Source organism: Garra rufa, chromosome 17, assembly GCF_049309525.1.
Source record: "Garra rufa chromosome 17, GarRuf1.0, whole genome shotgun sequence".
NCBI classification, from domain to species: domain Eukaryota; kingdom Metazoa; phylum Chordata; class Actinopteri; order Cypriniformes; family Cyprinidae; genus Garra; species Garra rufa.
Window position 1 is genome coordinate 9,963,566 of NC_133377.1, and position 25,709 is coordinate 9,989,274.

A 25,709-nucleotide genomic window follows, 5' to 3' on the forward strand; every position below is an offset into this window, starting at 1 on the left:
CTTCCTCCGTGCCTTCTCCCTCCAGACTTTGGGAACGTCTGGGAGCCGTTCCGTAGGGAGGGGGTACTGTCATGATCGGGGCTGTGGGTCTTCCCTCAGCCTCTCGAGGTCACTGTTCCCCTTGCACTGCACTCCCCTGATTGTTCACGTCTGTCTTGTAATTAGCACTGATTTCACTCACAGCTGTTCACTATCTGGTCTATAAGAACTCTCACTTCTCACTCCTGCTTCAGGTCTGCATTGTCTTTTTTCTCTGGATGTCTGTCTCTGTGTTTCTGATTATCCTGACCCGTGCTCTCGATCGTGTTTCTTGTTTTGTTCAGTTTTTGTGTTTAAAGTCGTGTTGTGCCGTGTTGGCCTTTTGGTTTTGTTTATTTATTTGTATTTATTTCATTAAAAATCACTTACCTGCATTTGGACCCAGACCTCCTAATTTCTTCCGTGACAGAATGCAGACCTCTAAGATGGGTCCAGCGGGGAGAATTTTTTTGAGGCGGCAGTCCCCCGCTTGGGGGCGGCGACCACTCTCTCTGCTCCCAAGACGGAGGGGATGTCTTTCGAGGCGGCGTCGGCCGCACGTTTTGAGTACATCTACGCCTGCCTGGCGATGGATGCCCGTATCGCCGAGGCTATGCGGAAGCGCCCCTGCTTTGCGGTGGGGGTGGAGACGGTGTTTCGCGGGAAGGCGGCGGCGTCCACTTTCACTGTTCCTGACGCAGAGACGACTGCGCTCTCTGTTCCTGACACGGAGGCGGCTGCGCTCTCTGTTCCTGACGTGGAGGCGGCCGCGCTCTCTGTTCCTGACGCGGAGTCGGCTGCGCTCTCTTTTCCTGACGCGGAGGCGGCTGCGCTCTCTGTTCCTGACGCGGAGGCGACCGCTGTTGCTATTCCTGACATGGCCCTCACCGCGCCTTCTGTTCCTGACGCGGAGGCGGCTGCGCTCTCTGTTCCTGAAGCGGAGGCGGCTGCGCTCTCTGTTCCTGACGCGGAGGCGACCGCTGTTGCTATTCCTGACGCGGCCCTCACCGCGCCCTCTGTTCCTGACGCGGAGGCGGCTGCACTCTCTGTTCCTGACGCGGAGGCGACTGCGCTCTCTGTTCCTGACGCGGAGGCGACCACGCTCTCTGTTCCGGACGTGGAGGCAATCGCGCTCTCTGTTCCTGACGCGGCGGTGACTGCGCTGCACGGACCTGGCGCGGCCGTGACCGCTCTCTCTGTCCCTGACGCAGAGGCGACCGCGCCCTCTGTTCCTGACGCGGCTGTGAACGCGCTCTCTGTTCAGGACGTGCTCAGGCCATGACCGCTATCTCTACGCCTGACGCGGAGGCGACTGCGCTCTCTGTTCCGGATGCGGAGGCAACCGGGCCCTCTGTTCCTGACGCGGCGGTGACTGCGCTGCACGGGCCTGGCCCGCCATCCCTCCCCCTGAGTTGCCTTCCTCCGTGCCTTCTCCCTCCAGACTTTGGGAACGTCTGGGAGCCGTTCCGTAGGGAGGGGGTACTGTCATGATCGGGGCTGTGGGTCTTCCCTCAGCCTCTCGAGGTCACTGTTCCCCTTGCACTGCACTCCCCTGATTGTTCACGTCTGTCTTGTAATTAGCACTGATTTCACTCACAGCTGTTCACTATCTGGTCTATAAGAACTCTCACTTCTCACTCCTGCTTCAGGTCTGCATTGTCTTTTTTCTCTGGATGTCTGTCTCTGTGTTTCTGATTATCCTGACCCGTGCTCTCGATCGTGTTTCTTGTTTTGTTCAGTTTTTGTGTTTAAAGTCGTGTTGTGCCGTGTTGGCCTTTTGGTTTTGTTTATTTATTTGTATTTATTTCATTAAAAATCACTTACCTGCATTTGGACCCAGACCTCCTAATTTCTTCCGTGACAGCTTCGGCCTCTTTGACTTTTTTATTATTTATTTTTTCTCGGCTTCGGCCTCTTCGACTTTTTTTATTATTATTTTTTTTTCTCGGCTTCTGCCTAGGTTTCTCGTCTATGGTTACTATGGCTTCGGCCTCTTCGACTTTTTTCTTATTGTTTATTTATTTATTTTTCTCAATTTCTGCCTAGGTTTCTTGTCTATGGTTACTATGGCTTCGGCCTCTTCGACTTTTTTTATTATTTATTTTTTCTCGGCTTCTGCCTCTTCGACTTTCTTTTTTTATTATTATTTTTTTTCTCGGCTTCTGCCTAGGTTTCTCCTCTATGGTTACTATGGCTTCAGCCTCTTAGACTTTTTTTATTATTATTTATTTATTCATTTTATTTTTCTCAACTTCTGCCTAGGTTTCTCGTCTATGGTTACTATGGCTTCGGCCTCTTCGACTTTTTTTTATTATTTATTTTTTCTCGGCTTCGGCCTCTTCAACTTTTTTTTTATTATTATTTATTTATTTAATTTTTCTCGACTTCTGCCTAGGTTTCTCATCTATGGTTACTATGGCTTCGGACTCTTCGACTTTTTTATTATTTATTTTTTTAGTTTTATCGGCTTCTGCCTAGGTTTCTCGTCTATGGTTACTATAGCTTCGGCCTCTTTGACTTTTTTATTATTATTTTTTTTTTTTCTCGGCTTCTGCCTAGGTTTCTCGTCTATGGTTACTATGGCTTCAGCCTCTTTAATTTTTTTATTTATTTTTTCTCGGCTTCGGCCTCTTCGACTTTTTTTTTTCTCGACTTCTGCCTAGGTTTCTTGTCTATGGTTACTATAGCTTCGGCCTCTTTGACTTTTTTTTATTATTTATTTATTTATTTTTTCTCGGCTTCTGCCTAGGTTTCTCGTCTATGGTTACTATGGCTTTGGCCTCTTCAATTTTTTTTATTATTTATTTTTTCTCGGCTTCGGCCTCTTCGACTTTTTATTTTTCTCGACTTCTGCCTAGGTTTCTTGTCTATGGTTACTATGGCTTCCGCCTCTTTGACATTTTTTTTATTATTATTTTTTTTTTTCTTGACTTCTGCCTTGGTTTCTCGTCTATGGTTACTATGGCTTCGGCCTCTTTGACATTTTTTTAAATTATTTATTTATTTTTATTTTTTTTCTCGGCTCCTGCCTAGGTTTCTCGTCTAGCCATCTCGTCTTGTCCTCTTCAGTTTACCTAGTAACGGCTGTACACAAAGCAGCACTATGCACATTAACACTGTTTTATCAGGCATTATAGGTAAGATGAAATAAAAATGCCAACGATACGATTTTGAGGACAGTCGGTTCCCTTCAGACATCCGTATAAAGACATCCGTGCTGTGTTTTGACTTTGAAACATGAATATTTATTCAGTGACATCATTGCCTTTTGAAGTTTAATCCAGCCCTATCAGGATTCTTGTGTTTCCGTCCCCAACTAAAAAACCTCTTAAAATTATAAGACTTTTCTTTAACTATTTAACGTATTTAAAACTTTTTAGGGTCTTAAAACACAATCGCCCTGGGACGTCAGGCTAGTGATTTTGCGAGCCCTGACAAGTGATGCAGTAAATGCAAAAATGTGGAATAAATTCATATTTTTTTTCTTTGTGCAAAAAAAGTATTCTCATAGCTTCGTAAAATTATAGTTGAACCACTGATGTCACATTGACTAGTTTGTCAGTCATCTTGGTACTTTTCTTGGCTTTAAATGTGGTAGGACGTCTATAGGAAGTTTCAGAGAACTCTCAGATTTCATAAAAAATATCTTAAATTGTGTTCCAAGTACAAAACTAACGTCACATAAAATGTACCATCTGTACATTCATCTGTTCCGGGGGAAAAAATTTAACACTCTTTTAGCGGCACTCAGTGGACATTTCACATTGAATATGTCACAAAACAGTCATGAGACCAGGTTGTACAAGTCACAAGTCATCACACAAAATATAAGTTTATTAAAACCATGTCACACAGTGTGATTTATAATGATCTTAAAAAATTATGTGTCTGTAGAAATCTTAAAGGGGTCATTAACTGCATTTTTTATTATTTTGTACTGTTTTCTGAGGTCTACTTATAATGTTACCAAGATTTTACATCAAAAACACTATAATTACACTATAATAGGCTATTTTCTGTCCTGTTTTAACCCCCCTCATCAGAACGCTTGGTTTGAAAAGGCGTGGCAGATTGTAGACTCGGAAATAAACAACCACTGCAATGACTGGCTAATAGCTGTGTATGTTTGACAGCCTACATCCTTCATAGACGCTGCTGTGATATAGGTTAAAAATCACATAAATACTCAGTACAAGCACAGACAAAGCAATAGTGACCATGCAATTAAAAAAAGAAACCCGCATTACTATCAGATTCAAAATAGTCCATAGCATTGTCTTTTAGCGTCAATCTTTCTGAAAATGCTGTGCCAAATTGTACCTTTTTTGTGACCCTGGACCACAAAACCAGTCATAAGGTTAAATTTAACAAAACTGAGATGTATACATCATATGAAAGCCCAATAAATATGCTTTCTTTTGATGTATGGTTTGTTAGGATAGGACAATATTTAGCCGAGATACGTCTATTTGAAAATCTGGAATCTGAGGGTGCAAAAAAATCAAAATACTGAGAAAATCACCTTTAAAGTTGTCCAAATTAAGTTCTTAACAATGCATTTTACTAATCAAAAATTACATTTTGATATATTTACAGTAGGAATTTGACAAAAAATCTTTATGGAACATGATCTTTACTTAATTTCCTAATGATTTTTGGCATAAAAGAAAAATCAAAAATTTTGAACCATACAATGTTTTTTTGGCTATTGCTACAAATATACCCCAGCAACTTAAGACTGGTTTTGTGGTCCAAGGTCACATTTGTAAACGATTCTGTGGTAAAATGAAGTGATCAAAGGACTATGGAAGGAAAGAAATGCAAAGACTGTTTTTCCACAACTTGGCATTGCACAGCATCTTGTTGTATTCGGAGCCATCTTTGTTGTATAGTTTTCTGCATTCACCTCTTGTTATTTACGCTGCATGTGTGAATCAGAGGCATGGCTAAACAGGCAGTGATGTGGAAGCAGGTGTTGATCTGGTGTTTCGCCACAATATTACATCATAAAGTGGCACATTCTACAACCTATCATTGTGGCAGTCTGGCTTCAAAATAAGCAGTTTTTAGACTAACAAGAATGTTTTGAGTTCTAAAATAGTACAATGTACATTGACCTCTTATATGTCAAAAGATCAAGGGAATTTTTTATCTCAGTTCATGATTCCTTTAAAACCATTAGCTCCACCTGTATATATCAGCTACAAGGCAATTTGAATGGCATTTCCAAAAATCCAAATTACAATAAAAACTATAATATTATCTAAATTATACACAGGTCTTTTCTGACTTGCTTTTCTGTAATTGTTTTTTTTTTTTTTAGACGGACAGTGGGATTCACCAGTGGCCAATTTTTTGGAGGACTCTTAAAATAAATGAATTAGTCTAGACTAATGTAGGACTGTAAGAGTTCTTGTGTTGCCATCATTCAATCAACATTTTCAGTGAGTGATTAGTCACATGACATGCACAGCTCAGGTACGTGGCTCAAATTTAATCTTCTACCTCTTTTATACTGGTTTCCATGGTCTAACAAGGCAGTCTCTTTCTTCTTCTCTCTCTCTCTTTGAGTGTTTCCCCTCCTGAGATGCTGAGTGGTACATTCCTATCTACTACTCACTGCTGCTCTGCCTCTCGGTCTGTCAGACAGCCGAGTGCTCACTGCACGCTGCACTGCTCCACAGCATCACTAGCCGTGTGTGTATGTGTGTGTGCATCTCTAACCATCCAGTGCTGTTCGCTTAGACGTTCAGGATGTGTGACGGGTGGCCTGCGCTGTAAACGAATAACAACACTCCGGCACTCCCACTGCAAGACTCCTGGTCAGACTCAGCAGCGGCTCTGGGATGTCTTCTCCAGGATCCGCCAGCGGCAGCAAGAGGAATTCCTGTAAGTGGTGTCTTTTTTTCTTTTACTGCTGATGGTTGAAGTGTCTTCTGACCCTGCAGTGCTTAAGTTACTCGGCATGGGTTGTTTACAGATGTGCATGCTGAAACAGCAGCTGTTGATCAGGATTTCAGATAAGAGTTGTTTACTGGTCTTGGCTTGTTTTGTTCTCAATTGGAGGGTGGAAATCGTGGGTGGAGTGATATAATGTCTCATTATTTTGGATGTTGTTAATCACTTAATGGTTTTGTAATGAGATGAAAAGAGGACAGAAATCTTTTAGCACTAAATCAGAGGTTCTTTACAATTGTTTTTGTTTCCAGATTCAGATTTTACACTGGACTTTAAGTGGCAAGACAAAAATAATGTAGTTTATCATGCAAAAGTAAACAAATGTGTTCTTAAAATCAAACATTGATTGATGTATGTCTTACATTTCAATGGTTTTACACACTCTGCAGATAGTAATTTATTGCCCAAAACACTGTAGTCAGCAAAAACTGTGTTTATCTTCTTTTAAGTACAGGAATTTCATGAAACCTCTCCATATTGTAATCTACCCAATTTGGCTAGTTTCTACCAAATATAGATAAATTTGTGCCAGAATACAACAGAATTTGATTGGACGCAAAGCCTTTAGCATCACCAAAGGTGTTGCTCACTTCTTTGACGTCAACAGTGATATCATAAATACATGGGAAGTATTTTCTCCATCTCTTAAATGTCAAGTAGGCTATTTATTTAGTTATGCTAAGCATGTATGCTTATATAATTGGATTTCTTCATTAGCATTTAACATTGTTTGTATTTTTAACTGCTCCCAAGCACTGTTGCTACCATCTCCAAGCCAGCTTTCTAGCTTTGTCCAGTGCTATTTTTCTCAAGGTAAACTTTTGTGAATATTTCATTGTGTGTGAAAACGTTGGTGCGGCGGAGAGTGGAATAATAGCAGCATGTATGAGTCAGTGTGAAAGCTGTGTGAAGGAGAATCCTCAGGGGACGAACTTGAGTACTGAGTATTGAGCGCAAAGACACACTGTGATATCGCACACACATACACAAAGAAAACCCTCACATCTCTATGTGCCGTTTTTTCACTGCCTTTGGGTCTGTTTGGCTTTTCATGTTGATTAGTAGTGCAGGAGAGCTCGTTATTATGACGACCCCACCCATCCCCCCATCCGTCTTTCCTCCTCAGGATGTGATTTACTGTCAAGGCTCTCTCAGACCCTGGAAACCTCATCCCAGAATATCTTTAATTACGCAAACCACCTGCTCTCAACGACCCTCAGCCCATTTTGGCTTCTTATCAGCAACAGAAGTGATTGTTATTTTGTCTTTAGTGTTTGGACACAAAGTAGTTTAGCTAAAGCCAGTGAGTTAATCCAGTCATTTAGATCTTAAAGAGATACATTCTGCTATTTCATTCTTGCTAACGAATGGTACATCAAACAATGTTGAGTCACAAGACGAGAACCAATGGAGAACCAATTCCCATTAATTTTCATTCAAGTCTATTGTAAAGCATTTTTAAGTCATGAACTAAACCAACCAGCTATGAGATGAATCATAACATTACAAACATTGATTGGAAAACGTATTCAAAAGTACTTTTAAGTCAACAGTAGTGCTTCACGGAAGTGGTTGGCGCTAAAGAGTTATTTTCAACCTGATCTCTTGACAAAAAGTTACATGTGAGAATTTAGTTTTGTACGTATTGTGACATATTCGATGTGAAATGTCCACTCAGTGGTGCTCAAAGAGTGTTCGTGAACAGATGAACATCCATATGGTATGTTTTACATGACGTTGGTCACCGCAGTTCTGATTTGAAATGTCTTCTAAGTGGTGCTATAACTTTAATCCTCTGAGACGTTTTAAAATAATGTACCATCTGCACTACACCTAAACCTACCCGATTGTATGAACAAAAATTGTTACGTAATAACACAATTGCAAATGCCATTTTAGCTTGTTTGTCGATCTTGCAGCTCTTTCATCATGAGTCATGTTTTTCACGGGAGATGTACCCAAGGATTCTGCATCCTAAGTCCGGAAAGCGAAACATATGGATCTGTAATCATAACTGTGTATGAAAACTATTACACGTGCTCGCTGTTTTAATGCCTCCAGTGTTCATTTCTCTTGAAAAATGTACTTATTGGTACGTATTTCACGTAAAAGTTCCCACAGGTACGTTTTCGTCATGAGATCAGGTAGGCTCTTTTGGTGCAATTTGCTCATTTGATTCTCTGATTGGTGGAGATTCTCTGCAGAATCATGGGTAATATAGTTTTTTCCACTGAGAAGTCTACTGTTAAATGATTATTTTAAGAATTAGTTGAAATAATGTGGGATGGTTGCTTCAACAAATGTATTTTCCATTAACAACCGTTTTACACATTATTGGTAAAAATCAATGGAATGAAGATGATTTTTTTTTTCACAGGATACTGATTTAAACTTGGTCTGTTCATCACATAAAATTATCTTCTAATCATTTTTGAAGCTTTACAGCCCCAGTCCCTATTAGGGATGTGCTTGAATAGTGAATAAGGCACAAAAAATTAATAACGGATTCTATGGAGCCACTTAAAGGAGAACTCCGGTGTGATATTGACCTAAAGTGTGTTGAATCATGATACCGAATGTGAACGTACCTTGCATATCTCATCTCGGTTTGTGCCCTGCAGTCCGAAATCTGGGGTTAGTTAGCCGATGCTAACAGCAGGTTGTCAATGAGGGTGAATAGGGCATCGGAGTAGCCATGTAAATAAATCACTGTTTTATACTTTGAAAAAGCACCGGTAGTTTATTTACAAGAAGATTTATACAGACATTACCTGCAAGAAATTTACCGGCCGCCGCCATCTTGAATTTAGTCACGATAAGTCGAGTGACGAGCACTAAGGAACTTATCAGGTTGTCAACTTATCAGGTTGTAGTTTCCTTCGTGCTCGACACTCGACTTATCGTGACTAAATTCAAGATGGCGGCGGCCGGTAAATTTCTTGCAGGTACTGTCTGTATAAATCTTCTTGTAAATAAACTACCGGTGCTTTTTCAAAGTTCTCAATGTCTCGTTTTAAATGTCAGGGCCCTTGGAAGTCTACTAATGAAGTGTGGAGCTACTTTGTGCCTCGTAAATGGCATAAAACAGTGATTTATTTACATGGCTACTCCGATGCCCTATTCACTCTCATTGACAACCTGTTGTGAGCATCGGCTATAACTGACCCCAGATTTCGGACTGCAGGACACAAACCGAGATGAGATATGCAAGGTACGTTCACACTCGGTATAATGATTCAACACACTTTAGGTCAATATCACACCGGACTTCTCCTTTAAGGAACATGGTTAGCCACTTGCTAGCAGTTGCGTGTTACATTACACTACATAAGATTTCACTTACCACATAAACAGAGTAAGGAAAGATGACTCACAGGACATTGGCGAATTATTTGTAGATCCCGAGCACCACTGACAAACATCTAATCTTGCAAAATTATTTATTATTGCCAAGTATATGTGATCATGAATCTCAAAAGTGAAAGTAAAAAGCGAGCTCAGATTCAAAAGCAATTGAAAATTGGATCATTTTAGAGCTTTAAAGTGCTGTAAATAGTTATGCTGGAAAGTCATTAAAAAGGTGCTTGAATTTCTCTTTCAAAGGTTGTACAAACCCTGAAATGATGATACACCTACCTCCCGATTCAATACTATCACGACACTTATACACGATACAATATGTATTGCAATTTTTTTAAGAATTTCGATTCTACAAGTATTGTGATTTGATATTGCTATTAGGGCTAGGACGATACGCTAGTCTGCTGATTCAAATGTTCAACAAAATTAGTAGAAAAAAATACTTTCTGAAATGAAATAAAGTGCTATGTTACTTTGCAAACCATTTTAGTTATGTTTAGTCATGTTTTCTCTGCAAAACAAATTTTACTTTGTTTACCGCAAAATATATTTTGGTCATCCCATTAAAAATAACATTCAAATTGGATCATTTTAGAGCTTTAAAGTGCTGTAAATAGTTATGTTACATACTGGAAAGTCATTAAAAAGGTGCTTGAATTTCTCTCTCAAAGGTTGTACAAACCCTGAAATAAATAATGTATTATTATTTCTACCACAACACCATGGTTATAGTTAGCATTAATACTTCTGGTTTTCTGACGTAAGTCAGCGCTGTTTATAACAGAATTCTGGGCAGAATTCGAATGATTCTCACTAGATCTCGCAGCAACCGTTTTCATTGTGCTGCGAATTCAAACACTTCTTACTAGATCTTGTTGTAACAGTAACAGTGTCGCAAAATCAAGCTCGCGAGTAAAGCTGCTTTCAGCTCTGACAAGTTTGCTTGCTTTGTGGTCCGAGCAGCTAAAACGCAGCACGGTTTAGTTTCACCTTTGTTTCGTTTGTCGTTAGATGTTTCTCATATGAAACAGAAATGTCAGCGCTTATGAGTTGAACAACGCAGTGGTTACGCCAGTGCGACCGCTCACAAAAATTAGTCCCACCGGCAGAAAAAGTGAGAAGCCCCTGTCTGCAGCCTGCAGATCGAGGCGGGGCTGAATCTGGGGCGGGGCTGCACGTGTCGCCCCGCCCACATGCCTTCTCATTGGTTGTAGGTAAATTAATAATGTTGAGATAACGTAACTCCCACAACTCATCTCATTGGTGGCAAAGTAATGACGTTGAAAACATGGAGTTAAGGGAAATGAAATAGCAGATAAAATAGCAAAGGAAGTTACTAAAAATAATCAAATTGATTTTACAGTTAGTATTAGTAGAACAGAAATTAAGAGTATTATTAAAAATAAATTAAAGAAACAATGGCAACAACAATGGGAAGAAATATGAAAGGACGATGGTTTCATAAGATTCAAAGGAGAGTGGGAGAAATAAGGTGTACAGGGAGGAATAGGCGAGAAGAGACAATAATATCAAGGCTTCGGTTTGGACACACGGGATTAAATGGAACATTACTGAAAATAGGTGAACATGGCACAGGGAAATGTGAATATTGCGGGCATGAAGAAACAGTGGAACACGTCATATTAGAGTGCGGGAAATATGAAACAAGAAGACAATTGACCTTATGCACGGAGCGTAATATGGAATTACCCATATAACCAAAAGATGGCAGCAGAGGATTTATTATGCAGCTGCCTTTTAAACTCCCTATATTTTTCAAGACGTCTTGCTTTTCGATTTATTATAAAATTACTAGTATAATAAATTGTAGTACTTTTCCTTAAGTATATAGTATAGGAAGTGCAGAAAATCATTAAACTCACACACAAACAGCCTATAAGGGTGAATTATTTAAATACTAATATATAGTTCACTACAAATGCATTAAGTAATTGTGGTATAATAATTAAATAATGCACTCAATATGAATCGATAGGAATATGAAATATTTAATAAAATTTAATAACTACATCTTTTAAGTTTTATCTTGAACTGTAAAATCTATTGAATAGCCTATATTTAACCAATACTTATACGCCTATTTTTTTAAACTGGCATTTGTCATTCTTGAAACGGTATACATGGACGTTTGGTCCTCTTAGACAAACAACACTTTTCTTCGATTGTGAGTGGATTATGTAGACAAAACGAACAAAGTACGCTCATATTTCGGCACAGGACCAGAAATGACTTGCTGGCTTGACTAAACAGGGAAGTAATCCGTGCATATGGTCAATTAATAGCGAAATCAGAAGAAATTAAAATATATTTCAATTTAGTAGATATACTTCGGGAAGGGTCAACAGATTGTTATAGAGTGTTATTTTAATTTCTTAGAGAAATTAATGTATTTGAGCACAGAGAACCCAGACTGCTGTTTCGCGTGTCACTCACTATTAGATCGGGAGGGAGAATCAGAAATAACTGTGAACATTATTATCTTAAATAAATAACAGTGAAATTCATTCATGTGTCGTCATAATTCATTCATGTGTCATAAATGTTTGTATTTATAAACAACTCTGATGTTTAACAACCCTTTTCTATTTATTAATTTAATAACACAAGGATAGTGGATACTCTTGCTGAGAATTTTCCACATTTATGTATCTTATTAACAATTAAGACAATAATAATAATAATAAAAAAAAATGTAAATAAACACCACTGGTTAACATTTTAATTTATAGTCACGGATTGCCAGAAATGGGATAACTAAACAGCGGAAAGATGTCTTGCTTGTAAATGTATATGTAACCTTGGACCACAATCTTAATTGAGATTTGTACACATCTGAAAGCTGAATAAATAAGCAAAGGATTCAGCGTTTACATAAAACGTATAATTCATAAGTATAGTTTACAACTGCTGCGTGGCAGCGACGTCAATCCATTTCACTAACCAATGAGATGAGTTGTGGGAGGGATGTTGCACCCAGAGCCATATAAAAAGAGAGTTGCGGCACGCTTTGATCTCGCCGCCGCACGGTCACGTGGTTCATGGAGCTCTCAATAGTTCCAAACAGCTCCGCGCTGTCAATGTGTTTGAATGGAGTTAAATAGGATAGACAGCAGTTTTACTATATTTGCAGTAATTATTAACACATAATGTGCATTGATTGTGTATTGATAACTTCTCTGAATACGCTTTACAATCGCATGTTATTCTGGGGAGTGATAAAGAGACTTAATTAATATGTTCTCATACTCTTTGGCAGTCAAATGTGACCAGACACCTTAAGTGTAACTTTTATTCAATTAAATAACTGTAATATATATAGTTAAGTTCTATTTAGTAAATATTTTGAGGAGGTTTTTTTGTACTTAATATGTGCAATAATGATCCTGACCATTTAAAAGATAACATTTTCTAATATAGTATTTAGATTACAGTTAGTGTAATATTTAAGGTTAAATACATCTGCATGTGTATTTGGACATGATCAAACACTCTTTTTTATACAGTATGTTTCGATTTAACGATTTAATGTTAAATTAAAAAAAAAGTAATTTACTCTTGTTTTATGATATTCAAATATACAACATAAGTGAATATTATAAAAGGCAAGCAAAAATGGCATTTAACATAATAGAAAGGATTAAAATAATGTTTAAAAAAACACAAGGCAACGAATTGCATTCAGCATACATTTTTATCGTGTTTCTTGAATGCAGTCTTTACTGAAACTCATTCAACCTCCTACAGGGAGAGAAAGATTGCAGAAAGACTAAAAACATAAAAATATGACAACTAGTATCTGGTTATGGTCGCTATTACGGTGTTTCTCACGTTATCCAGCTGCATTTACAGTTTAACTGTTTATTTTTTAACGATAAACATTAACTATAACACGCTTCATAAAACACCACTATTGGCCAGTTTTTCGAGAGGTCAACTGATGCGTTAAAATGTAAAGAAATGCAGTAATTTCTTCAATATACTTGCGACTGTGCTTGAGAAGCGCTGAAATGAATGGGCTTCAATGGAGGAACTATTGGTTGTTTGGAACTATTGACCGCTCCATGACACGCTTTACTTCCGCATTCCTCAGTTCCTATGGAAGCCTATGGGAGTGTCGCAACTCTCTTTTTATATGGCTCTGGTTGCACCGACGTGATTAATTTACCTACAACCAATGATAAGGCATGTGGGCGGGGCGACACGTGCAGCCCCGCCCCAGATTCAGCCCCGCCTCGATCTGCAGGCTGCGGTAGACAACCGCACTTGAAAAAAGTGGTCACAAAACGTCTGGAGCTCGGCATGCTTTCAAATCACTCTCACAGTTCTTTAATGTCATTTGCTGATTATCTGCATGTTGCTGCTTAAAGTGCAACACAGTGGCCGCCCTCTGTTGGAATAAAAGCGGTAACTTCTCCCCAAAATAATTAAATATAAATAGGTTCTGAGGTAAGCCAATCGATTTTTAAATAGTTTCAAAAAGAATTGTGATAGTTAGGTGAATCGATTTTTCTCCCACTCCTATCAAATAGTGAATCAGTATTCAGAAAGGCATGGAAAATGAATATCGCGTTCTACAGAGCCACTTAAAGAACATGGTTAGCCGCTTGCTAGCAGTGTGTTACATTACACTACATAAGATTTCACTTACCACATAAACAGAGTAAGGAAAGATGACTCGCAGGACATTGGCGAATTATTTGCAGATCCCGAGAACCACTGACAAACATCTAATCTTGTATAATGTATGGTAATTATTGCCGCTCTGCATACACAAAGTATGTGTGATCATGAATCTTGAAAGTGAAAGTAAAAAGCGAGCGCAGATTCAAAAGCAATTTCAATGCCCTGCATATTAATAGCGACTCCCTGATTGCCCGAAATTTATATACAGTGTAGTTATCCAATGATGTAATTGTGAGAGAAAGCAGCATTGAAATATATTTTTTCCTCCCATCTCATATTTATTCACTTCAGGGGTTCAGTAATCCGAATCCATAGATTCGGGCACATCCCTAAGTCACTTTTACTTTCATTGTGTGGAAAACAGCAGCTTGGACATTCTACTAAACTTCTTCTTTTGTGTTACACTGAAGTGAACTGTTTCCTAAAGAGGCTTTAGGAGATGCTCAAGAGAGAACTACTGTTGGATAGTCTTCAGCTGGATTAACACACAAGAGTTTTTGCTGACAGCTAAAGCCAGCCAGTCAGTGAGATGACAGAGGTGCTGATTAAAGACTATTGAGCAGAATTCAACAGAGAGCATGGCTCTAAACTCACTTGTTTTCTTGTTTGTCTCTTTATGCGTGCCAGAATTCACTTGCTTTTACATTAAATATTAATATTGTTTAAATTAGCATGCAACAGAAGTGATTAGTGCTTTTGTATCAAGTAAATTTGGTGGTGTGTTAGCCTTTGCCTTCTCTCTTCCTGGCATTGCTCTGTCTTCATAAACTGCAATTATTTCATAAGGATGACAGAGGAGCTGGAGACATGGATTGGATTTGGAGGTGTGTGTGTGTGTGTGTGTTTGTGTGTGTGTGTTCTTTGAGGTTGAACAAAACCAGTGAGCTTAAAGTTTGTTTACAGACTTGTTTTTGACAGGAAGATGAAAAGTCCAGGTCAGAGGTTCAAAGCTTCCCTTTATAAACAGGATTGTAAGATCGTCATGTTTACTATAGTCTACTCTCTGACTTTTTGAGTGTAATGTGACTTAATAAATAGAGAACTTGCACATCTATGCTTCTTATATCTTCTTTATCCGGTGCAAATATCATCTTTGACCTGCTATATAATTTTATGAGTCACATACTTTGTTCAGTGTTTTGTATGTCTTGATTGTCTCAAGATCTCTAAGGTCACAGAGCAGATCTGACTCACATTATTCATCAGCGGGTTGCCAGATCCTCTCAGATGATTATAGCATTACTGTTATAAGAAAGCTGTCTGTGTTGCATATGTGACCCTGGACCACAAAACCAGTCGTCAGCAACACAGGTATATTTGTAGCAAAAGCCAAAAATACACTGTATGGGGCAAAATTGTTGATTTTTCTTTTATGCCAAAAATCATTAGGATATTAAGTAAAGATCATGTTCCATTAAGATATTTCATAAATTCCCTATCATAAACATCAAAATGTAAAATGTAATCAAAATGTAATTTTGGATTAGTAATATGCATTGATAAGAACTTCATTTGGACAAATTTAAAGACGATTTTCTCAATATTTAGGTTTTTTTGCACCCTCAGATTTCAGATTCTCAAAATAGTTGTATCCTATCTATCCTAACAAACCATACATCAGTGGAAATTGATCCTAATGTTTTGTGGTCCAGGGTCACATATGTCCAACACAACTAAAACCAGGACTCTGTCATTATTATAAACAAACCTGCCAGTGGAGATTTCGCCATTTTTTAAAATAATAACTATTTTAGCATTTAGTATAATATACTACCTAGCATAACTAAACTGGATTACTAGTGCTATGCATTACTATGTCCTAGCTTCTAATACACATTACACAATGATAAATATTTTAAACAGTAGTATGCTACATTTGTCACATGACTTTATTTCACTGCATGCTTAATTTATGGCATCCAATAATCTAGAGATAATAGCCTTTTTAAACCAAATTTTGTGGAAAAATGTCTCAAAATTTACTACTTCTAATAATAAAGACAAATAATATTAAATGAATAGTCAAGAGGAATGTGATTAAATATCATTGGTTCATTCATAACACTGCAACGAAGGCTGTTTCCGCCACTAAAAAAAGGTTATTGCGACTTTTTTCTCAGAATTGCGTGATACAAACTTGCAGTTCTGACTTTTTTTCTTAGAACTGCATGATACAAACTCACAATTCTGACTTTTTTCGGATAATTTCATTATACAAACTCGCAATTCTGACTTTTTTCTCAGAATTGTGTGATATAAACTCACAATTGCGAGAAATCAAGTCAGAACTGAGAAATAAAAACTTGCAATTCTGACTTTTTTCTTAGAATTCCATACAAACTCGCAAACTCACAATTCTGACTTTTTTCGAAAAATTGCGTGATACAAACTCTTAATTCTGACTTTTTTTCAGAATTTCGTGATACAAACTTGCAATTCTGACCTTTTCTTTTTTCAGAATATTGTGATATAAACTCACAATTGCGAGAAATCAAGTCACAATTCTCACTTTTCTTCCGAATGTGAGTTGTGAGTTTGTATCTCACAATTCTGACTTTTTTTTCTTAGAATTGTTTGATATAAACTCACAATTGAAAGAAATCAAGTCAGAATTAGAGATTAAAGCAATTCAGATTATTCATCTTCCAAATGTGAGTTTTTATCTCGCAATTCTGACTTTTTTTCTCACAATTGTGAGTTTCTTTTTTTGTAATTCTGACTTTTTCATGCAATTCAGACTTTTTTTTCCAGAATTGTTTAAACTCACAATTGCGAGTTTATATCTCACAATTCTGAGAAAAATGAGCAATTTTGAGGATAAAAATATAATTGCGAGTTTTTGTGTTTTATAAAGTTAGATTTGCAGGATATTAACTCGCAATTCTGACTATTTCTCAGAATTGCAACTTTATTTCTCAGTATTTATGTCTCACAATTCTGACTTTTTAACTCACAATTCTGACTTAAAAACTCACAATTGTGAGTTTATATCTCACAATTCTGAGAAAAATGAGTCTGAATTGTGAGATGTAAACTCGCATTTGCAAGAAAAAAAGTCAGAATTGAGAGATAAAAAGTCGCAAGTACTTTTTATTCAGTGGCAGAAACGGGCTTCCATAGAAACCAGAGTGCAGCAGTCAGTTTCTGAGGTTAAAAAAGTGAAATCCCATTTATTTTCTCTATAGGCGAACTGGTTATTAACAATAACTTGCAAACCAATAATGACAGACCTACTGAAGCTGTTAATCGATGATATATGCTTCTGTTGAAGCCATCAGCCTGCATTATTTTTAACTTATTTTTTAAATAATCTTGTTTATTTGAAAAACTACATATGATTCTGCAGACACTCTCTGCCAATCAGAGAACTGAAAAAAGCAACAAGCCTCTTTGACCGATTTTCAAATACTTTAATTACGCAAGATATTTTTACAGGAAAAATGTATGAAAAATACCAAAACCAAGGCCGCTGAAAAAGTGTGAGTCACTATTTCATTGTTTTGAAAGTGGAGCACAATTGCATTGTGGGATAAGAGTATTCCAAGTAGTGTAATGTAGTACGTCATCTGGGTATAAGACCAAATTATCATACTGAGGATAGTATTCACCTTTTTCTTCAACGCGGAAGTAAACTTATAAGCAAGACTTCTGGTTCATTAGCTGCTACATGGAAATAACAAGAAGAATAACAAAGTACAGTAAAGGTAAAACAGTTTGCACTACAAACCAGTGCATTCATAATTAGGATTCTGACGTTTTTCCTTAGAATTGTGTGATACAAATTCGCAATTATGAGTTTTCTCTCAAAATTGCATGATACAAACTCACAATTCTGACTTTTTTTCTCACAATTGTGTGATATAAACTCACAATTCTGACTTTTTTCCTGAGAATTACGTGATAAAAACACGCAGTTCTGACTTTTTTTTTTTCTCGGAGAATTGCGTGATACAAACTATAAAATATAAACTCACAATTGTGAGAAATCAAACCGCAATTCTTTTTTTCTTCCAAATGTGAGTTTGTATCTCGCAATTCTGAATTTTTTGGGGAGGATTGAATGATACAAACTCGCAATTCTGACTTTTTTCTCAGAACTGTGTGATATAAACTCAACTGCAAGAAATAAAGTCACAATTTGGAGATAAAAACATGCAATTCTGACGTTTTTCCTTAGAATTGTGATACAAACTCGCAATTATGAGTTTTCTCTCAGAATTGCATGATACAAATTCGCAATTCAGACTTTTTTCTCAGAATAGTGTGATATAAACTCATAATAATTAATTTTCTCCATAAGGGAAAACAATAACTTGTAAACCATTCATACAAACAATGAGAACGAAAGCCAGACCCATAAAATTTACAAATGGCCACGCCGTTCTTATGTGAAAAAAAAAAAGTATGGAAACAGTATATATTGCATATTGCATAATGCATATGAAACATGAACATGAAACATGAAACAACAAAGCTAGAATGCTCCAGTCACAACAAGCAAAGCTATCTACACTGCAAGCAAGCAATGTCACTAAGGGGATGGTGCAGATCTTAATTAGCTTTCATGTTGCCCTTTGTTCTTTACATGAAGGGAGGTTAAATGTCTTTACAACATCGCTACAGAAGCAGTCGTGATGGGAATACAGCGTTCGGTGTCATGCTGCATTACACATGTACAGTAAACAGTGGAGGGAGTTTGGCACAGCGGTGCACTCGCATTCATAGAGCACCTGGTTAAACAGGTGCTCAGATGGAAAACAGCCTTGTGCTGCTCAAACTACTTAACCTCAGCGCGAGCGGTGAAGTGTGCTGACGGCGGTGGAGGTTGAAGGGCTATGTAAACATTTGGGAATAATAGATGTGGATGATCAGAACGAGAGCTGGAAGTAAAGGAGGAAAACGAGAGGAGGTTTTTGATGTAGGATCTGTGCTGATGCTAATTGGCGGTGGATGTGGCTGAGAGTGCAGGAGGAGGACTCACTCAGAGGGAATTATTATATGTGTTTGAAGAAGACAGGCATGGACGTCTAGATATAATAGCTGAACTGGGAATGACCCATATTCCTTAAGCAGCTTTGTACTGTATATAGGGGGAAAATTTAAACTGTATTGCGAAAGTGAATGAAGATGCTGGACTGATTTACATTTTGCTTTTGGAGATTAAATTATATGACCTATTCAGAGATATGCGTTAGCAACAAACAAGCTGATGACAACAGTATTGTAAGTCAAAGAAAGTCAGAAAGCCTTTTCTGTAAATGAGAATCTTCACTCAGTCAATCTGCATTTCTTTTGCTTGATCATAACAAACTTTCCGAATTTAATTTTTTGGATTTCAAATCTCCAAATTCATCCATTCCAAAAAAAAAAATAAATAAAAAAAATAAAAAATAATAATATATATATATATATATATATATATATATATATATATATATAAATACTATTTTTATCTCAAGTTTATTATATGATATGATATCATAATAGTATCATATTATTACTATATCATAATGCATTATTATTATTAGAAGTAGTATTTGTTTCATTTGATACAATTTATAAATTTTTATTTACATTTTATTAAATTTTTATTACAATTTAAAAAAGTTATGGAATTCAAGTTGATTGGACAAACCGTTTTCGAATGATGCGCTAATTAATTCTACGAAAAGCATGCAAAAATGAATGTGAGGCCATATCTCTGCAACGCTTTGGAGTATTGAGACCAAACTTGGTGTGTGTTATTAAAAGCATGACCTGAGGCTACCTGCAGTGTTTCATCACAGTGCCACCTAGTGGTCAGGAGATAAGAAAATTAGCTATTTTTGCTTATAACTTCTCAATGGTTTGGCCAAAAATCTCAAAACTGATCCGGAGGGGCATGCCAAGTCGAACCATATCCAATTTTCCCATGTCAGCCATTTTGGGCATTAGCCATTTTGAATTTTGTAATAAAATGCTACATTTTACGAACACATTAACATATCGTGTATCTTCGTCACCATGCCCTGACAGTACTCAAAAAGTTGTGGTCAAAAGTTATAAAGAAATTTAAAAAATGCTAATAACTTATGTTAAAAATGGCTTATTGTAATGAAAGTGATCTCAAAATATTCCTTTGGTCAGGCCGAGAACATTGATACCAATTATGCCAAAATTGGCCAAACTTCCTGTTCGCCATTTTGATTAATGTAGAAAACCTACTTCTTCGAACTCCTCCTAGACCGTTAGTTGGATTTTCACCAAATTTGACTCGGATCATCTTCAGACCATGCTGACAAATAGTTATGGATTTCGTGTCGATATTCAAAACCGATTTCATTTAACGCATCAACGAATTTGCTGAAAAGATGCCAAAGTGCATCTGAAGCTGTATCTCTGCAAAGCTTTGAGATATTTCCACCAAATTTTGTATGTGGCATTGTCACCTCACAGTGATTACACCACATCAACAGCGCCACCTATTGGTCAAGAGTAATAAACCATTCATTAACCATTAATTATGAAATTTCCAAAAATGTTCATAACTGTAGATAGCATTAGCCTATTGTAATTAAACTGGTCTCAAAATATTCCTTGGGTCATGCCGATAACATAGATACCAATTATGCCACAGTTGGCCAAACTTCCTGTCCGCCATTTTGATTCATGTTGAAAAACTACTTTTTCGAACTCCTCCAAGACCGTTTATCTGATTTTCACCAAAATTGAATCAGATCATCTTCAGACCGTACTGACAAAAAGTTATAAATTTCATGTTGATGGATCAAACCATTTTCGTACAGCGCCGCTACAAATTTTATGCTTGATGCCAAAATGACTCTGAGGCTTTATCTCTGCAAAGCTTTGGCATAATGACACCAAACTTTGTGTGTGCCTTTGTCACATTACACTAAACACACCACATCGATTTGATAGCAGCGCCACCTGTTGGTCAAACGTAATAAGCCATTAAATCATATCAGTAGGCGTTCTACATAATTTTTCGGTCGTTTTGACTAAAATCATCTTAAAATGGCTTCCTTTCACTCATTGTTGCAGTTGATCTTATGTTCCATGCCATCCTTAGCTCCTCATTTTCCCTTTAAATGCTTTGCCCCGTAATTGCTGCTTGCAGCTATATTTATTATTATTAGTTTGTATAGTTTGCTACAATTTATTATTTTTATTTAATTTTATTATAATTTCTAATTATAATTTAATTATTTAATTTTCAGTATTGCTATTATAATTATTTAATATTATTTATTATACTGTTGTCATTTTTAAATGTTTTATTTTTGTTTTTTGAATGTTTGTCTAGTAAAATATTATTATTGTTATTAATTGTTTACGTTTGACATAGTTTATTACTTTTATAATTAAGGTAATTATGATTAATTATTTTATTAAATTGTTATATGTTTAGTTTTTATTAAAATATTATTGATTTATTACTCTAATTATTATTACTTATGATTTAGTTATTATTGTTAGTCATATTATTATTATTATTAAGAAGAAGATGAAAACATGGCACATTACTAAGTTATTATTATATTATTATATTTATTATTTGTAGTAGTAGTTTGATACAATTTATTATTTTTATTTAGTTTGAATTTTAATTAATTATTTAATTGCCATATTGTTATTATATTTATTGATTATTATTTACTATGATGTTATTGTTGTAATGCTTCATGCTTTGTTTTAATAATTAAGCTTTTAATGTGGCCTCCAAATTTTATACAAAATATATATTATTTATTTGTATATTTGTTTGTCTAGTTTAAATAAAAAAAATGTTTTTGCTGATAAGTTTATCATATTTAACAATTATTCATAGACTTATTATTTAATTAATAATAATAAATTAATTATTATTACTTATTTTATTATATCTAATTATAATAATTTGTGCTACCTGTCTCTCTCTCTCTCTCTCTCTATATATATATATATATATATATATATATATATATATATATATATATATATATATATTAATAAATAACGGCAGCATAGCTAGGCATATTGGTGTAAACCGGATTTGAGTAATTAGCATATACTCTACAAATGTGTTTCCGAATAGTCATGAATTCATGGGTTCCATGATTGTGATTTGCAAAATGAAATGGAAATGAAATATGGAAGATAATTAGCTAGCTTATGCCGGATATTGTGGGCTGTAAATCTGTTTTTCAGTGCTGCTATCAAACAGGTCCAGGCGTGATTAAGCTTGCTGGGATAATGCATATAAACATTAGCAAATCAGTTATTTTGAATGACATTTCACACTAATAGGATTGTTTTGTCCCCTCAAACTTTTGATGAAACAAATCACTGCACACAGTTCCCATCTGGGACTGTCAAGAAGGACTTATTCCAAGTGATCTGAAATCAGGTCAAACCTGAAGGGTTTGGAGTATGGCAAGTCAAGTTTTTCTCAGAACAGTGAATCGATTCAAGTCCAAACCTCTGGTTCCCAGTGCAGGCAGATGAGACGAGACTAAGCCAGAGCCCTGGGACCTCAGACTCTCTCATAGAGGTTCAAAGGAGAGACAATTCTGAGATAAGACCATTCTGTCCAATCTATCCTGAGGACATCACCCTGCTCGCCTCTTCCTATTCTTGTTTGACTGGCATGTTCTGCTTGGAGTATGAAAACTTTTCACTTTTAAAACTTCACGTACATAATGACCTTTCCTAAGAACTGATAAAGAGCTAAACAAACATGTTTCGAACATCTTCCATTAAAAGTTTACATTGTTTTTTGAGTCTGAGACACCTGAGACATAAAACAATAAATTTTCATGTGTTGTGATTCTCTAATAATATACACACTGTATGTATACAGTATACTGCAAACTTATAGTATACACACTGTATGCTGTATACATAAATCTCACAATTCAGATTTTTTTCTCAGATTTGTGAGATATAAATTCACAATTGCAAGTTATAAGGTCAAAATTGCAAGAAGAAAGGAGAAATGCGAGATATAAACTCACATTTGTGAGAAAAAAGTCAGAATTGCAAGTCTTTATCTTGCAATTCGGAATTTATTTCTCGCAATTTCAAGTTTGTATCACAATTCTGACTTTATAGCTTGCAGTTGCGAGTTTATATCTTGCAATTCTGACTTTATTTCTTGCAACTGCAAGCTTATATCATGCCATTCTCAGAAAAAAAAAAGTCAGAATTGTGAGTTATATCATGCAATTCTGACATTATAATTCACAACTGCGAGTTTGTCACAGTTCTGACTTTATAGCTCACAGATGTGAGTTTATATCTTTGCAATTCTGACTTCATATCTCAGAATGTTAGGTTTATATTATGTAATTCTGACTTTATAACTCACAATTGCATGTTTATATTTCACAATTCTAAAAAAAGTAAGATTGCAAGATATAAACTTGCATCTGTGAGTAAAACCTTTATTTAACTAGGAAAGTCACATTGAGGTTAAAACCTCTTTTACAAGTGAGACCTAGTCAAGACAGGGTCAGATAGCAGGATTAAACAAATAACAAACCACAGACAAAACCAACATCATCAATAAATACAACAAAAAAATACAGCAGCATAAACATTTAGGTTTTACCTAATACCATACATAATACTGTTCACAGAAACTACATTAATAAAATCATATTGATAATGAATTTAAGTGGAAGTGGAATTATCAAAACATCTGCACTTAGCAATGATCAGTTCTTTTATTCTATGTTTAAAATCATTTAAAGAGATGAGGGATTGTAGTTTAAGTTTAGTCTGCACGTCATTCCAGGACCAGGGACCATAATAGAACAGGCTTAGCTTTCCAGCCTCTGTTCTAATAGCCGGCACTTTAAACTGTAACCAGTTATGTGACCTGAGATTGTAAGAACTTTGAAATGCTAAAAATTTCTTATATAAATATTTTGGAAGTTTTCCTAAAATAACTTTATAAATTAAAATATACCAATGTTCAAGCCTGCGCAAATGCAAAGATGACCATCCAACCAAACTGTAAAGTAAACAATGATGTGTCGTAAAACTAGAGTTTGTGATATATCTGAGAGCAGAGTGATAAAGGGGGTCAAGTTTGGACAAGGTAGACAGAGAGGCAAATCTGTAAATAGTATCCCCATAATCAATCTGTGACAGAAAAAGGCTAGCAACTAAACGTTTTCTTGAAGCCAAGGAAAAACAGGACCTTAGTCTATACAGAAAACCCAATGTGAATTTTAATTTCTTTGCAAGAAAATCAACATGATATTTAAAATTTAGGTTTTTATCCATCCAAAATCCCAGATATTTGTAATTATCTACAGACTGGATACAAATTCCATCTAGTGACTTGATGGAGAGAGATGGTAGTATTTTTCGCCCAGTTTGAAAAACCATGACTTTAGTTTTATGTGGGTTTAACAACAGCTTCAAATCTAGTAGGGCATGTTGCAGGATATTGAAATCTGCCTGTAGATTTGAAAAAGCTAATTTAGCTGTGGGGGCACAGGAATACAGAATTGTATCATCTGCATAGAGGTGATATTTACAAAAATTAAAATTATCACAAACATTATTAATATAAACTAGGAAAAGCAAGGGACCCAAAACAGAACCCTGTGGAACACCCTTAGTTACAAGGACTGGGTTTGACAGATCATTGCCATATTTGACCATTTGTGAACGATTGGTCAAATAGCTATGGAACCATTTGACCGCGTTACATCCCATGCCAGCTCTCAGCAGGGTATTAACCAATAATGGATGGTCCACAGTATCAAACGCCTTTGTGAGGTCTATGAACAGAGAAACACAGCTAAGTTTACTGTCCATAGCCTCTTTGATGTCATCCATAACTTTTAAAGTGGCGGATATTGTACTGTGCCCCGACCGGAACCCGGATTGCATTTCATTTAAAATATTATGTGAGTGCAAATATGATTTAAGTTGAGTAGCAACTAAAGATTCCAATATTTTAGAAAGTACAGGAAGATTAGAGATGGGTCTAAAATTATTCATGTCAAATCGATCACCAGATTTGAACAGGGGAGTAATGTAAGCTTGCTTCCAGATTGCTGGGATCTGATTAAAACTTAATGACATATTAAAAATATGGGTAATAGGCTCAGCTATAACCGGTGCAGCCACCTTTAACAAAAAGGGATCCAGACCATCAGGTCCAGGTGCCTTTTTAGGGTCTATAGAATTAAGTGATTTCATAACATCTTGAACTTGGAGGGCTTCAAAATCAAATGATAAATCAGAGATAAAAGATGTACTAGGTGGCAAAAAATGTGTTGAAGCATCCCTTGAAATTGATGGAAACTGCTGATCAAATAGATGACCTGCCTTCTCAAAGTGTGCATTAAAGGCATTTAAAATGTTACTTTTATCTGTGATGGTTACATTTCCAATGATCAATTTCTGGGGAAAGTCTGAAACCTTTTTATTCTGCAATGCTTTAATTGTTTTCCAGAATTTAGAAGGATTGTTAAAATTATCAGTAGTTACATTAAGATAATAATTTGATTTAGAGGCCCGAATGGCTGAGGTACATTTATTTCTCAAAGTTCTAAAACGTTGCCAATCTACATTACTGCTGGACCTCCTTGCAAGGGACCACTGTTTATTTCTTAATTGAATTAACTGGGCTAGTTCTTGAGAAAACCAAGGATTATCCCTATTCTTTATTC

General features: G+C 36.4%; 1 protein-coding gene across 1 annotated transcript in view; it reads left to right on the forward strand.

Annotated features, from left to right (window-relative positions):
* The first annotated feature begins 5,680 nt into the window (after positions 1-5,680).
* dtnbp1b (dystrobrevin binding protein 1b) overlaps positions 5,681-25,709 on the forward strand; it is a 71,902-nt gene continuing 51,873 nt past the window's right edge. Inside the window, exon 1 of the mRNA XM_073822436.1 lies at positions 5,681-5,907. Coding sequence (XP_073678537.1) covers positions 5,865-5,907 — 43 coding nt within the window. The 5' untranslated portion in view covers positions 5,681-5,864. The remainder of the gene's footprint in view (positions 5,908-25,709) is intronic.